Genomic DNA, 15,195 nt, shown 5'->3' with positions numbered 1-15,195 from the left:
ACACCATGGAAAGACCATGACAGTCTTGAAAACATTTTAAAAAATTGTCAAGTTGTGGAACATCCTCCCCTGTAGTGTCTGTGTGTGAAAGAAGGGTTTGCCAGCCTGCTGTCTGGGATGACAAAAACTACCAAGGCACAGCCCAATGGAGTCCTTGGTTCTAGTCAGTCATTGTAGAGAGCAGCAGAATGTTTAGAAAATACTTCATTCATCTCTGTGGGGTAGGAGCTGTCAGTGTTTGCCCTCCTAATTGGAACTGAGTTGTAATGACCCTTTATATAACCAAAGATAATTAAGAGTCCTAGTCAGCCCTATACAGTCAAACATAGACACTTGACTCATTTCCTCAGTGATTCAGGGTTAAAAAAAAGGGTTTATTCCATTTTTCACCTTTTTTTTTTTACTAACTACTCACAAGTACATTCATGTCAGACTGGCATTTACAGGAGGGACAAGAGGAAGAGTAAACATGCAATCAAGAAAATCCCCACGGAGCACTTGAGTCAATGTCAGGCACAGTTTCAGCAGGAGTAATTCAGCAAGGATGTGCCCAGTAACATCATTTGACATTGTCAGAAGCACAGCCAAGGGAAAGGAAGGATTAATATGAATTCTTGCTCAAGACTTCGATGTAAATTATTAAACTTTCATCCAGTTCTAGTATCTGGGCCACGCAAAGACCTTCATGCCATAGTTGCTCACCTTTACCTGTTGTGATTGGATTTAAAGGGCTTGGATCAAGATAACAGAAATGAGTTTGTTTGTCCCACAGTGACACTGAGAAGGGCAGAGGATAAAGAAATAATCTGTGAGGAAGTACATGCCAGGCTGCCTGCTTTTTGATCTAGAGAAAGATATTTTTGTCAGTCTTCACAGTGTAATCTGAAATGCCTGGGAAGGCCTGCAACTTTTCAATTTCAGCTTTTTTGTGCTTTAATCCAGGGACATTTAAAGAGCAGGGAGAGGCACCCATCAATGGACAAGAGACAATTCCTTCCTGCTCTCTGCTGTTGGATGCTGCTCCACACCATCCTGGGCATCCAGTGGGAGATGGGAGTCCCACCCAGCGCCTTGTGTGGGGTGCCTTAGGCTGCCCTCAGTGCTCTGGGGCTGCTGATCAAGGAGGCTGAGCTCCAACAGGAGCTGCTCCTCTGCTAAAAGTCACTCAAGTTGCCAAATCTCTTCCAATATTCTTCATGAAGTGTCAACTCCAGCACACACCATGTGGTGATGGCTTCGGCTTTGCAGTGCACCATGTGCTGCAGCACTGAAGCTGTGCACACTGCAGTGTTTGAGGCACCTTCCTGGGCTCCCTTTTAGCTTTTTGCCCATCATGACTATCTTTTAGCTGCATCATTGTGCTTAGAAGGCCAATTTGTCTGCTGACACCACTCTCAAAGTGCTGTTGAGAGTCTCTGTTCTTTGCCTTGCAGGTGTGACCAACCTGTTACACACTCCTGTCACACGTGCTCAGATGAGTTGCAAGATTGGTTTCATTCCATTCTTATGTTTCCCACATGAAGGGCCCTTTCTCTCTGATCTGGGGTGTCACAGGCTGTGCCTCCTGTCTGTCTGGGGTCCCTGTTTCTGGGGATGGCAGTGCTGTGTGTCTGCCCAAAAATGCTGCAGGGAGAGCTGCTTCTTTTGGAGGTGTCTGTGCAGGGCAGAGAGGGAGCAGTGTGACACTCTCAGAGGGTGTTTGATTCTCTCTGTGGGCTGAGGCTCTGCTGCTCAGAGCACAAGAAGGGACTTCCTGGCTCAGTGGCCTCTTTGCCCATTTCTGTGACTATTTGCTTGTTTGCTGAGAAATGACTTACAGCCCATGTGAGACACAAACATCCCTTTATCACACAGCTTGTATCACCCTAATGGAATTCTGTCAGCTGAGGATAAAATGTGGACTAAGAAAGCAATTATAGAGTGAATCTCCAAGCTGCAGCAAGAGCTGAGAGATGGGGACCGACTGCCCAGCTGGAGTAATTTCTTGTCCGACTGGCCTCTAAATCCTGCTGGGAAGAGATCAATTTTCCACCCTTGTCTGACAGCATCAGCTCCCGTCACCCTGGCTCAGGACCCTGTGAAGTGCTGCAGTGTCGAGATCTGGGCACAAAAGGAAACATTTGCAATTGGTGACTTCCTTCTTACTGACCTAGAAATGACTGGAGAAGGGAGAAATCAGGCTGTAGACCTGGCAGCTCTCTGGTGTTCCCTTCCTGAGCTCCTGGCTGAAGGAGAGGACTGACCATCCCAAGGAGCAGCAGGGCAGGAGTTTCCCAAACTGAAATATTGCTTCCAACACTGCATGAGCCTCCAGCCTTTGCTTTGGGTCTAATTAGGAGAGGAAAACCTCCACCTCATGACCTGTGAGCCTCCTTCCCCAGGTGCTCTGGTTATTTCTGGAAGGTCTCAATTATGCAGTGATAGCACAGTGAAGTCCTGCCTTTAGCTTTCAGCTCGCTCAAGGTCTCTGTTGTGATGAAAATCAACTTGACTCACAGACTCTTCGTGTTGGTCTCTGTCCTATTGCTCATAGGACTTCCAAAAAATGTACAGCATGTACAGATTTTGTGCAACTTGTGGAAAGAGGATGGGCATTTTGGGGAACTAGAAATCCAAGGAAATGTATCAGACAGATACAATTAGCTCAGGCTCAACTCTTCCCTCCAATATATCACAGAAGCATTAGGGATGGAAAAGACCTCCAAGATCATTGAGTCCAGCCTGTGACTGATCACCACCTTGTCACCCAGCCCAGAGCACTCATAACTCTTCAATTACAAAAGGAGGCAGGTCTCACACCCAACTTTAAAATAAAATATCCGGAAGAATGATGGGGGAAACAACATATTAAAGAATCACAGGCTTTTAGTGGCAATAATGTGGCATCTGAAGAAAGGTCCTGCTTGTGCAGGAGGCACATGGAATGGAGCTCGAGGAGGATAAAAACAGAATGAGGGGAAAGGAGCAGATATGTTCCTCAGGGAAAATGCTGCCTGGATGTAGGAAGAGAAACACAGCAGTGCTGATTGGAATAATGGAATTTGTTGTTTCAGAGCTCCATTGCTTGTTTTCCTCAGCTTACCTGGATCTAACTGGAAAAGGAGCTTCACACTGGCTTTTAACAGGATACTGCTGGGTTAAGTGTGTGGAAGTGAATGCCAGGGAATACTAAAGGGATTTAGAAATAGCCAAGTCTCCTTCTCAGCAAAGGAGCATTTGCTACGGGAAAGTCTCTAGCCTTGGAGGAGCCTGAGGTGGGAGCAGTGGAAGGGGAAATTTTGGGTTTGAACACTGCACCTCAGAGCCATTGTGAAGGCTGGGAGGAGCCTGATACTCAGCTGCTGCCACCTGAGAGTGTGAGCCCAGCTGAGAATTGTGGGCTGAACTGGTGTCCAGACTGTCCCTGAACTGGTGTCCAGACTGTCCCTGGACTGGTGTCCAGACTGTCCCTGAGCTGGTGTCCAGACTGTCCCCAGTCAGGGCAGCTGGAGCTGGAACAGATGAGGCACAAAGGCTGGGATGCAGAGCAAGTGTGGTCAGCATTAGGGAAAGGGAGCACAGAGGAAATTGCTGTGGCTGGGAAGGTTTCTCAGGGAAATGGCTCTTTACCCCATTGTGCAGAGGGAAGAGAAGGTTCTTGTGGTAAATACAACGAGCCAGGAGCAGCTGAGCCCTTTTATCTCTTTCACTGAGGATTCTCTTCTGCCTGACAGCATGAGGTGGCTGCCAGAACAGAGGTTTCTGTGTGAAACAAGCTGGGGAAAGAACTTTCATCTTGAGCAAGAAAGAGCTTTTATGTCTGATCAGAAAGGGCTGGGGGCTGAGGGAGCCCCAGCACAGCAGGAGGATGTTCAGGCCAGCACAGGGAGCTGGGGACAGTGGGGCTCAGCCCTGTGACACCCCAGTGGGGCTGTTCCTGCCTCTTCTTATTCCTGCCTCTGTGCTCCCATTCATTAAAGGTTTTCCTGACTGCTTTCTGCAATTACACACCTCTTTTTTTTAACTTTACACAAGTCAGACTGGGTTACAGAGAGCTTCAACCACTTTGGCCTGAAAAACCTCTAGGGATGGAGGATGCACAGCCTCTCTGGGCAATCTGTTTTAATACTTAACTGTCCTAATAGGGAAAAAGTTTTTCTTTTAACACGTAATGACCTGTACTTTTCCCCCTGATTAAAGGCCCAGATCAGCGTGGATAAGACTTCTGGCATTGCAGAAAGGTCATTTCTGTTGTTGTCATTGAGCTGTGTAATAATAAATTCCATCTCTCAACTATAATTTCAGATTTGCAGATTAACAGAAGTCTTATGATCTGCCTCTTTCCTGGTATGCTGGAGACACTGCTAAAAATAGAGAAAGTAACAAAGCTACCTGAAATGTTCTGAGCCTAAACAGTGGTAAAAACTAATTTACAATGAATGTCAGTTCTGGCTTGTTTCCAAAGGAATGTTTTGGGATGGCTTGCTATATACTGGAAATTGTTTGGTAAGTATTAGTTGGTGAACAGATGAATCAAAGTGACATTTCCATTACCAACAGGAGATCTGTCTGTGGCCAGAATTCATGGGAAAGGATGTGGGATGATAGTATGACTTTTCATTATGTTTAATATTGTCAGAGAAATTAAATAGCCACTATTATTCATCTCTCTGGGGTAGTAACGTATCTGAATATTAACGCAAAATGGGAGATCTGATCAAAACCCACTGACCCAGCAAGACACTGATGTGTATTTTAATCACTCTCTTTGGGCCACTCAGATAATTTACTCTTCATAATAAATCTGCAAGAAGCCATGATCTGCATTTCTCAGGGCGGTGCTTGGGAGGATCAGAGTTCTGTCCTTGTGGGTTTGTCTGAAGGCCTTTGGGATGCCCCAGTGTCACTCCTGCTCCTGGAGGAGCAGCACTCAGGCCCTCAGCAGATCTGCACCTTTGTCACCTGCCTGTGGGCTGGCAATAAGGCTCCAGGGATGATTTATTGGGCACTTGTTTCCCTGTCAGACTCTGATGAGGGGAGAGGTCCGTGGGGGAGAGATCCAGCTCAGAGTGGAAAAGTAACCACTTAGAGAAACGGATGGATATGAGAAATGGGAAAGCTCTCCGGAGGCAGTTTCACCTTGGAAAACAAAGACTGTAGGTTTATTGTGAAAATTACTGAATTCAGGTTGAAATGGAGTGTGCCAGAGGCACTGGGTGTATAAATGTATAGAGAACACATCATGAGGAGCAGGCATTCAGGTAGGACTAATGGAGAAAGCATTAATGGTAATTAATGGCTCTGCCCAAACCCTTGTGACTCACATTTCAGGACAGATGATGCCCATAATTGATATAAAGATGCAGACAGTTGCCTAAAACTTGCTGTGCTGTATTTTAAGTCGTACAGCAGAAGAGCTGCTGGACTTGTTTTGCATAAAGCATTTGCATTATGCAGGGATATTATTATTAACAGTACGAAGGGGTAACCCATGAGGTCATAAAATGCATGGTTCAGTGAGTGACTTTGACTGCAATTATGCATTAGAGATATTAATGAGAAGGCTGACAAATGAATTGGTGATGCATGTAGGTCTAACCACTGCAAAGAGCTCCCCAAACCAGTGCTACAAAAAGTTTGCCATTTATCTTCTCTATCCACTGATGCAGATGGAAATTAAGTTTCTTTTATTGTTGTTGTTGTTGTTGTGTTGGTAGAAGTTTCTTTTTTATTGCAATGGTTCATATTTGCAGCACAGAGTTCATTATTCAGGGTTTTTTTGCTGGAATGCTGTCTGATCAGAGGGGTTGGACAGCTGACCTCCAGAGGCTCTTTCCAGCCGAAATTATTCCGTGATTCCATGACCACTATGCTTCAGGACTCTCTGTTTAACATAACTTATCTGCTGTAGAATCTGTTCTGCCAACTGGAGCCCATCGAGCCACAGCAGGGGCGATATTAATAGGTTGCTTATTTAATGCAATCAATCAGTGCAAACTACAGATTGCCTGAGGCTGGAGAAAGGATTGTTGTCCTCACACTTCTGACCAGACATCTGCTCTGGGAGGTGACACGGGGAAGGCAGCCTGTGCCTGGCTCTGAGGCCCTCAGGATACAGGCAGGGATGAATGCCTAACAGCCAGCATGTCCCTTGAATAAGTGTGATTCTAATGACTCTGGATCTGGCCACGGCTGGAAAATAGCAAATGTAATGCCTGTAGTTAAGAAAGAAAAGGGAAAAAAAGTAATTTGGTTGGGTATTGGGCCTTCAAGCTCGAGAATATGTGTTCGAGGGAAAAAAATGGTTTAATGAAGAGTAGGCAGAATGCAACATGGATTTAAAGACTAATTTTTCACTGTGTGTCTGATTGCCTGCCCTGCCTGTCTCCATACAAGAGGAGGTGATAACATTTTGGAGAGAAGGCTTATTTATGCTGAGGGGCCATGCAGGCGGGGTTGGAATCAGCGCGAATTGTCCGAGAAGAACAATGGCTGAATCTCTTTAACTGTCACAATAATGGGGCTGTGTAATTGCTTTTCTGTCTGAATACCACGCAGCAAGACCTAGAGCCTTGAGACAGAGCAAGCTTGTAACAGGGCACATTCTGGCAAGCCCAGGATGTTAAAAATGAACGCCAAAAAAAAAAAATTGCTTTCAGGCCTGTGTATATTTCAGACACTGCTGTCTTAGTTTGGTTGTGCTGACTCAGTTTTGTACTCTGCAAGGAGAAGGGCTGTTCCTGCAGGTGTGGGCGGCCAGCCCTCACCCTCCTGTTGTGTTAGGAGTGGGTGAATGCAGAAAAAAATAGACTGGACACCGAAAAACTCTTGGGGATTGTGGGCAGACAGCTGTGCTGCTCTCCCCAGCAAAGCAGCAAGGAAAACAGGCTTGTGCAAGGATGACAGGACTTGGTAATGCACATCAACAAGGGAAAGAAATCAGGAAAATGGGTAGAAAATCAGTGGATTTTTCTACCTGTATAAAAATCAGGGCAGGTGCTTCAAGTACAAGGAAATGGTCACACGTTGCAGATAATGCAGGAACTGAAGGCTGAGACATCTTCACAGAGCAGAGCTGCCTTCGAGGTATAAATGCAGCAGAGGGAAGAGGGGAGGTGAAGAGTCTGTAAAGTTCAGGTGGAGTGGGTTTGTCCTGCTGCTCTTCCCCTCACAGCTGAGCACTTGGGCTGCTGTGACTAGTGAGGCTCTGGGACACACTGTAAGGCTCAGAAAGTGCAGATACCTAAAAATAATGTACAGAAGCTCTGACAGGACTGGCTAGCTCCAGCTGGGTGCAAAGAACGTGGAAATTCCACTGGAATAGCTAAAAGCCAAGACTATCAGGGTAAAACAACCTAATGCACATCTCCAGAGTGGGTGGAAGTGATTCACAGCACAGCTGACCCTGTGGAAGGAGACACTGAAACCTGAAAGGGACTCAGAACTGACACTATTTGACAGACCCAGCCTTGATGATGTAAGGCTAATAAAAATAATTCATGGTCTTGTGCTGGATCTGAGGCATGAGGAGAACGAGGCTAAAAGAGAAAATCTGAGCGTATTGTCTGGGCTCATGAACATGAGAAAGCACAGAGCCTGTTTTTACAGGAACAAATGTATTGAGGTTTTACAGGCAGGGAGGACAGGCAGTGCAGCAGATAAAAACTGGTATTGCTAATTGTGTTTTGTCAGTTCAGTGTCCACTGGAAGTCAAGGAAAGCTCCAAAGAGAGACCTCTGAGAGAGCTGGGGTCTGGTCTGCCATAGGAAAATGAGTGTGGAGCTCTGCCTGTGTGAGCTCTGCGAGAGGAGGATCAGCCAATCCCACCCACGGCATCCAAAGGGACACGTTTTCCTACAAGAAAGAGCCCTGAAAGCAGGACAGGCTGCAGGGGGTGCTTGTGTGGGACTCAAACAGCCCTTCCATTTGGTTTGGGATGATCCACCCTGGGGGATTTGCTCTGAGGGGACTCTGCACCTCCAGTGACTCTGATCATCCTGCACTCCCCCTGTGCCCACCTGTGCAGGGAGCTGGCTTTTCCAGCCCCTCTGGGGACTGTCCCAAGGGCACAGACTGTGCACAGCCGTGTTATCTATCCCTGGAGATGCCTGGAGGTGCCAGCTGTGGCTGTGCATCTTGCCTGCAGTGTGGGCAGTGCTGTGCCTGTGTCTGCACAGCAGTTTGGAAGTGAAATAAATCGCTGAAAACAGGGAGCTTAAATTGCTGATAAACAGGGAGTCTTTGTGGGAGCAGCAGAGAGCATCCTGCTGAAAGGCAGGTGGGAGCTCTGGCACTGAGGAAGTCAGTGTCCCCACAGAGATGTGCTCAGCAGGTTCAGTGTGTGTGGCTATGACCCCCTTGTGTCACCCGAGGTGTCTGGAGCTGGGGTGGCACAGGGAATGAGCTGCTTTCAGTGGTTTTGTAATTGGTTTTTTTTTTTTTTTTCCTCCTCCCTGTTTTTCTTGGAATAGGCTTTAGAAGTGGATTATAGCCCAGCAGGGGTGAAGGTGGGCTGAACTCTCAGGTCACCTCTTGCCCTGCCCAGGGCCAGGCAGGGAGCAGCAGGATGGATGTGTTGGGGTTTGATGTGTTTATCACACTGAGAGCAGGGAGGTGACTGTGTCTAGGAAGTGTCAGTGACTCTGAGAGGGGCTGGGGGAGCCAGAGGGGCAGGGCAGTGTGGCTGCCCCTGGCATTGAGCAAGGTGGCACAAGGACATTCCTCCATCCCTCCACCCTCACACACCTTTACAGAACAGGCTGCAAGGTCAGGCCTGTGGGCAGAACCTGGGGGACAAACTGTTGCTGCTTGCCAGGTGGGCAGGAAGGACCTCAGGGCCATTTCCTGTGTGTCCTCCATGGCCAGCAGCCTCCTTCCCTGGGGACTGGCACCATGGCAGTGCTCACCCGAGGAACCCTTCTGGGGCCACAGCCTTTCAGCTGGGTTAACATCTGACCTGCTCTGGCAGCCCAGGCTGGGGGAGCTGGAGGTCACAGCCTTCATTGTCTCACTGCTGGGTGGTGATTTAGGGTACATGGCAGAGTTTGGTGTCCTGGTCCCTGTTACATGAAATGGGACCTGGTTGGGCTCACCACAGCTGCTCCCACTGTACCCTGGGTTTGTGCCCCTCTAGCCAAGGATGCAGGTGGGCACAGGAGGGTTTGCAATGCCCAGCTCTCAGCCCAGTGCATCTTTGATTGTGATGCTGAGCAGTTTGATGTGCAAAGCATTTTTAGACAAATAAATAAAAAAGGACAGGTGTGATTTTCTAACAAGTAATGTCATTTAATGAATGATACACTCTAGAAAATAGCAACTACCCAGATGCTGGTTGGTTGGTCTGTTTGGGGCTGGGAGGAGGCCCTTGCTTGGACGTACAACGCCTTCTTGGGATTCTTTTGTCAGCATTTGTAGTTGCTGGAAACAAGGAAACGTCCATAGATTGAAAGAGACACTAAAGGAGCAATTGTTTTCTAAAATGTGGGAAGAGTGCAGGATGCCTTCCCACTCTGTCATTGGGCAGGTGGCATGAGGGCTCAGAGCTCACCAACACCTTCACAGACAATCCATACCTAAAAGGGACAGACAAGCTCTGGGACCACCCCAGTCCAGTCCTCTGAGGCCACCAGAGACCTCGCACTCAGCACAACACCCCTGGGCTCTGGTGTTATTGCACTGCTTTCTGGCTGCTTCTCTGCACGTGCTGTGTCTCTTCCCTCAAGGTCTGGCTGCTAATTCCAGGGAATATGCTTTTCAGAATGTCACAGTAGACCATGTACAGCTCTGGGTCTATTTTGGGCTTGGGCAGGGAGCGGGAGTTGCAGGCCTGCTCGGTTGCTGGGGGCTGTGGCCAGTAGACATCGCTGAAGAGGGCGGTGAGGATCTTGTGGGCAGCCTTGTAAGGGTCATCCTCAAACTGCACCATGGCCTTGAGCTCCGTCAGGGTGTAGCCATTGTACCTCTTGCTGTCCTCGGCCAGCGGCTGCACCGTCTCGCCGATGTGTCTCACCTTCCACTTCAGGCATTTCAGGTCTTCCTTGACATCCTCTAGCTCTTTCTCCATGGCTTGGAATTCCTGTGCGGTTACAAATCTCCTGCCAAGGAAAGAAGTGGCAGAGACAGGGTGGAGTTCAGAGGCTCAGAGGAGTGGGCTCAGCCCGGAGCAGGGAGTGCAGGTTTGGGAGGGACATCCCGGCCGTGTCCTGAGCACCATCCCTGCTCTGATCTGTCAGGCTCCAGGACACAGCAGAGCTTCTCTCTGCTGCTGCAAGGGAAAGTTGTGCTGGCTCCTTTGGAAGGAAAGGAGGCACCTGCAAACTGTGCCCTCGTGGAGGAGCTGAGGCTGATGACCTGGCCCAGGTCTGTCATGAGGTCTGGATAGTTAATAGGTGTGTGGGAAACAGGGCATTTTGCTTCTTGGATAACAGGGGTTGGTGGGAGCACAGGGCACTACTGGAAGATAAACACTGGGAATATCTGAACCATAAAAGAGATTTAACTTTTTAAATCAGGGGCTCTTATTGGCACTATACCAACATAGGTCATTTGAGGACTTAAGACACCTGTGTGCTCTGGATACATACCTTTCATGATCAGGATCTTCCAGATCTGACTCAAACCCCTTTCCTGTATTCTTTGATTCAGTTTTAGAATAGCCAGAAGCCTGGGAACTCTCTTCAGGAGTCGTTGTTGCTGGAGGCCTTGTGCTTGTCCTGGTTGGGGTCAGTGTGTGATCCGAAGCTGAAGCTGGTAGGTTTTGTGCTGTGTGAGGACAGAAGGTGGAGAAGGAAGCTGCATTGATCCCTGGGCTGACTGGAGAGGAGTCAGAGTATTGCTGTGGCTTGGCTGAGCTCGGTGTTAGACTGAGCCTGAGGCTGGCTGGGCAAGATGCTGGAAAAGTCCTTGCTCCCAGTGGGCTGGAACACGATATTGCTAAATTTGTATCTCTTTGCTCAAGTGGTTGAGGGTTTGGTGATTCCCCTGGGGCCAATCTAGTGATGGAGGTGATGTCCAGCAGGGTTTGATCCTGAACCATGGAGATCTGGCTGGTTGGTTCTGATGAAAGTGAAGAGCTGCTTGATGTGTCGCTGGAAGAGCTTGACGTAGCGAATGGGGGGATTTTCTGAGCATTATGGTCACTCCTGTTCCTCTGCGGGCTAGTGACACTTAGAGCTGGGTGTTGTGAAGCCCTAAAGAAAGACAAACACACACTTTTTCCTCTGGACTGGGCTAAAGGCTCATAAGACAATTTTAGGCCTGTTTTGGGACAATTTTAAGCCTGTTTCCCACAACTGTATTTCCCCGTAGGCTGATTTGCCTCTCATGTCTGTATAGAACCCTCTGCTTCTCATGACCAAGAGCAAAGCATCTGAGAATAAGTCACACAAATTCAGGGCCAGCTCCTCCCTGCTGCCAACTGAGCACTTGTCAGCTATCCTCAGAGTGACAATCACTGGAATATCCACATGCTCCTTCCCAAAAGTCACCCAGCTCTGCAAGAACAGAGTGTTTGGTGTGGGGAAGGACAGAAAGGGGTGGAAGGTGCTGGAATAATGACTGTAAGAACACCAAAGGCTCAAACCTGGCTGCAGGTGGCCACAGCACCTGCCCTGACCATCCTGCCCAGGGTGATCTGCCTACCTCCCCTGGGCCCTCATGCTTTAGTCTCCTGGGAGTCTGCCTGGCCATCCAGGCAATCAGGGCATGGCTGAATTTTCCTTTGTCAATACTGATGGCAAGAGAGGAAGATATTCCACCCCTGTGGCCTGGAGCTGTCCTGAAAGGTGGGGAGTGCAGCTAAACACGCCTAGACCTTGAAGGGGAACACAAAGACACCTCTGTGCAGATCATGGCTCAGGGTTTCCAGCAGCCCAAGGACATGACAAACTTTTGTAGTGATGCCAGGGACCAGCTGAGCATCTGGGGAATTCTAGTGGTGGAAGACAGCAGCAAATCCTGCTCTAGGTGGGATGTGTGAGATCTGGGCATGAGGTCCTGTCCTGACAGCACTGCTGGCCTGAATTAGCTACACAATCACTTCTTCCTGCACCTTTCTCAGTGCTGGATGCAATTAAACACCAAATATCTAAGGTTCTGAAGAGTGTGTCTCACACCTCTAGGCTTCAATAGGGTTAATTTGCTAAATCACAGCTTAATTATCAGGTTGAAATCAAATTTAAAGGTTTTATAATTGGAAAATCAGACAGTTACCGAGCTACTGCATAAAAACAGAGGCAGAAAGGAATCATAAAATGGGTTATATAAAGGGCAGGAGAGAAAACAAGCACCCATGTGTCAGAGGGAGCACCTGGGAGTGCCTTGCCTTCATAAACTGAGCAGGACTGGAAACACAGAATTGCCATCTGGGTTAGAGGAAAAGCTTTTTCCCCCTGAGGGTATTCAAACAGTGGGACAGAGGCCAGGAGAAGTATTGGGATCTCCATCCTTGGACAGGTCCCAATCTCAACTGGACAGGGAATGAAGCAGCCTGACCCAGCCTGGACACTCTGGGAGCACAGGACTGGACTAGAACCCTTGGGGTCTCTGTTCACAATGTGTTATTCTGTGCTTCCGCCTAAAACTGTGAAAATAACTTATTTTCCTCCCAGTTCCCCTTTCTTCTCTCACTTTTCTCCCCTCTGAGTCCCATCTCACCCTCCTTCTCTTCCATTGGAGCCTCAGTGCTGTCCCTTTTCCCACTGACTTTTTTTCCCCTGCCTGTTGCAGGAGAGAGCTCATGAATAAAGAGGTTTTTAAAGGAAAACCAGAGTTATTTGGCTCACAGGGATTGCTACCCTTGCATAAATCAGGGTTGGTTGCTCAGGCTTTGGACAGTGTGAGACAGTAGACAACCCCATTTTAAATCAATGAAAACAAAAATGCATGTTGTAACTTTCCTTTTTTGGGTTAAAATGACACGTATTTGTCCTCAAATATCTCACAGTGTCAAACTATCTGAACATGAACTGAGAGCAATCCCTACCCACATTCTAGGGGGAAATATACACAGTAAGTGAAAGGCTATCTGATTGCATACACAGTCTGAAAGACTTCATTTCACATGTTCAGCAGTGTGGGACAGGGCTGGCTTTTTTGGGGGGGTGGTTTGGGGAGTTTTTTTTCATAAATCCAGGATTAGCTGTAGGAGATGAAGCATTTATTGAAAGATGCAATTTAAAAGAGTGACAGAAAGCACGTTTCATAACTAATCCCACTGAAATTTATGTAAGAAACCTTTCAATTCACCTGTGCACTGGAGGAAACAAAAATGTATTATAAACTATCAGCTCATTTTGCTTTCCTTTCCCACCCCTTAGTTTTCCTGGTCTGCCATGCTGCACATGGGACTGAATTTACTTTTATCATCCTCCTTATCTCGGAAGCAGAAAAACTGGTAGCTCAAGAAGCAATGTTAAAGCAAAATGTCAGTCTGGATGTTAGCAGAGGTAAATGAGGACAGAGCTGAGACCTTTAGCTTTGGAATTTCCTAGTGGGCAAAGCTTTGCCTGAAGACAGGGACGAGATTCCCACTGCTGTCAGTGCAGCAAGGCTGGATCTCCGACCCGTAACCATGGTGCTTCATCAGAGGGGATTTTTCCCCACCTGGTTTTTTTGAATGTGGTGAATCACTAGGAACTGAATAAATTACAGGAAGAATCGCAAGACCCGGAGTTGGAATCAAGGCTGCCATGAAAGAGGCACTGATTGCAGCTGTCAGGTACCTCCACAAGGAGAAACCTTGGCTCAACTTTGAGCGACACTTCAAATGCGTCAAGCCCTTGTTGTCTGCCGCCTCCCAGCCTGTGCTGCTCAGCATATAAAGCATGTTCCCCGTTGTCACAGTGACCTTGGCTGCCGTCTGTGCCTTGCCCTCTCCAGCTGAGCTGGTGCTACACACTTTTTTGGAGGCATTTGAAAGTTGCCTGCACATCCAGCACCGCTTTGCTTCTGCGGCGCTTGCGACCGAGAGGGAAAAAACCCAGTGGAGATTATTTTTTTTTAATGAATCATTTCCACCATGTTTTAAACCTCGAGCTCTTCTGATGAACTTATCTGAATAGGAAAAAAAAATTACACTATGCTTTTAGAGTGAAGCACTGAGGGGCTGGTTGCATAAATCTCACTGTAGACAGCCGGGGTGGGAGGATGGTAGAGGAGCTGTGGGATGGACCCAGGGGAAATGCCTACAGGGTGATGACATGAGAATAAAACTATTTTTTTCAAGGCCTCCTCTTTGTCAGGTGACCCTTCTGAAAAGCCCACGCTGCCAAAACAGTGACTATATTATTTCTTTAACACTGAATTAATTTTGAATAATCTCGCAGTTTTCTACAAGAGCAGCTGGTGTCCTGAACCCTGGGTTTATCTGCCTCAAATAACACCGAGGCTTTTAGCCACAGACAGTAAGAATTTGCTGTTTTCCTGCTCAGCTCCTGCTCTTCTGAGCTGTTTGTCTCTTCTTTGGCTTTGCCACCACACCTGTCCCTCCCTGTCCTTTGGGATATTTCTCCTGCCTCTCTGCCCCATGGGATTCAGGCTCCTCATATTAATGCCTCCGGGTGGGAGAGCTCTGGAGGAAAGCACAGAAGTGTCATGGACACACAGATGTCTGAAATCAGGTACTGCTGCTGTCTGGAGCCTAATTACAGCCAGCATTTCTTGCTAATAAATAACTGTGCAAGAACAACAAAAAAAATCCTGACGTGAAACTTCTCCTTCTATATTTTTGTGCAGTGGCTGTGCACAGCTGGAGCATTGAGATCTCCCAGCCCTGCACTTCTGAAAGGAAAAGCTGAGACCTCCAAGGTCAAAAATGACAACAAATAGATGTTCAAAGTGTGTGGAAATGCTAAATTTGGTATGTCCGGGGGTATCAGATGTATAGGGGCCAGTGCCATATGTTTGCACAGGAAGGCAGCTTGGGGAGAGCAGAGGATGCCAAGTTATAGTTAGAGCTCCCTGGTGCTGTTCCTAGCCCAGCTCAGGCAAGTTTAAACCCTGTTAAAGGGGTTTAAAGGAAATAAAATAGTTTTTTTTAACCCCGTTAAAAGAAAATTATAGTTTAGTGAGGGACATTAAATGGTTTAATGTAGGATTATCAAGACTGAATAATTGCATTGTCCTGATCGAGACTCCTCTGGAATCAAGCTTCTGATGGAATTTATAATTTAAGGTCACTTCTCAAAACGAAGAGCTCAGTCCTGCCAACAGAGGAAC

At 47.6% G+C, this 15,195-nt stretch overlaps 1 protein-coding gene across 2 annotated transcripts in view; it reads right to left on the bottom strand.

Annotated features, from left to right (window-relative positions):
- Positions 1 to 9,240: 9,240 nt before the first annotated feature.
- GSG1L (GSG1 like) overlaps positions 9,241 to 15,195 on the bottom strand; it is a 53,567-nt gene continuing 47,612 nt past the window's right edge. The window contains exons 6-7 of one of the 2 annotated variants that reach the window (XM_085074928.1): positions 10,563 to 11,168; positions 9,241 to 10,073 (exon numbers count right to left, since the gene is read on the bottom strand). In XM_085074928.1, the coding sequence (XP_084931054.1) occupies positions 9,647 to 10,073; positions 10,563 to 11,168 (1,033 nt within the window). In that variant the 3' untranslated portion in view covers positions 9,241 to 9,646. Of the gene's footprint in view, positions 10,074 to 10,558; positions 11,169 to 15,195 lie in introns of both variants that reach the window. The other variant, XM_085074929.1, reaches the window with a different exon arrangement.

This window comes from Lichenostomus cassidix, chromosome 14, assembly GCF_008360975.1.
Source record: "Lichenostomus cassidix isolate B80296 chromosome 14, HeHo_3.0, whole genome shotgun sequence".
Taxonomy (NCBI): domain Eukaryota; kingdom Metazoa; phylum Chordata; class Aves; order Passeriformes; family Meliphagidae; genus Lichenostomus; species Lichenostomus cassidix.
Note: the sequence above shows the minus strand (reverse complement) of the source record. Positions and strands in the feature narration are given on the sequence as shown.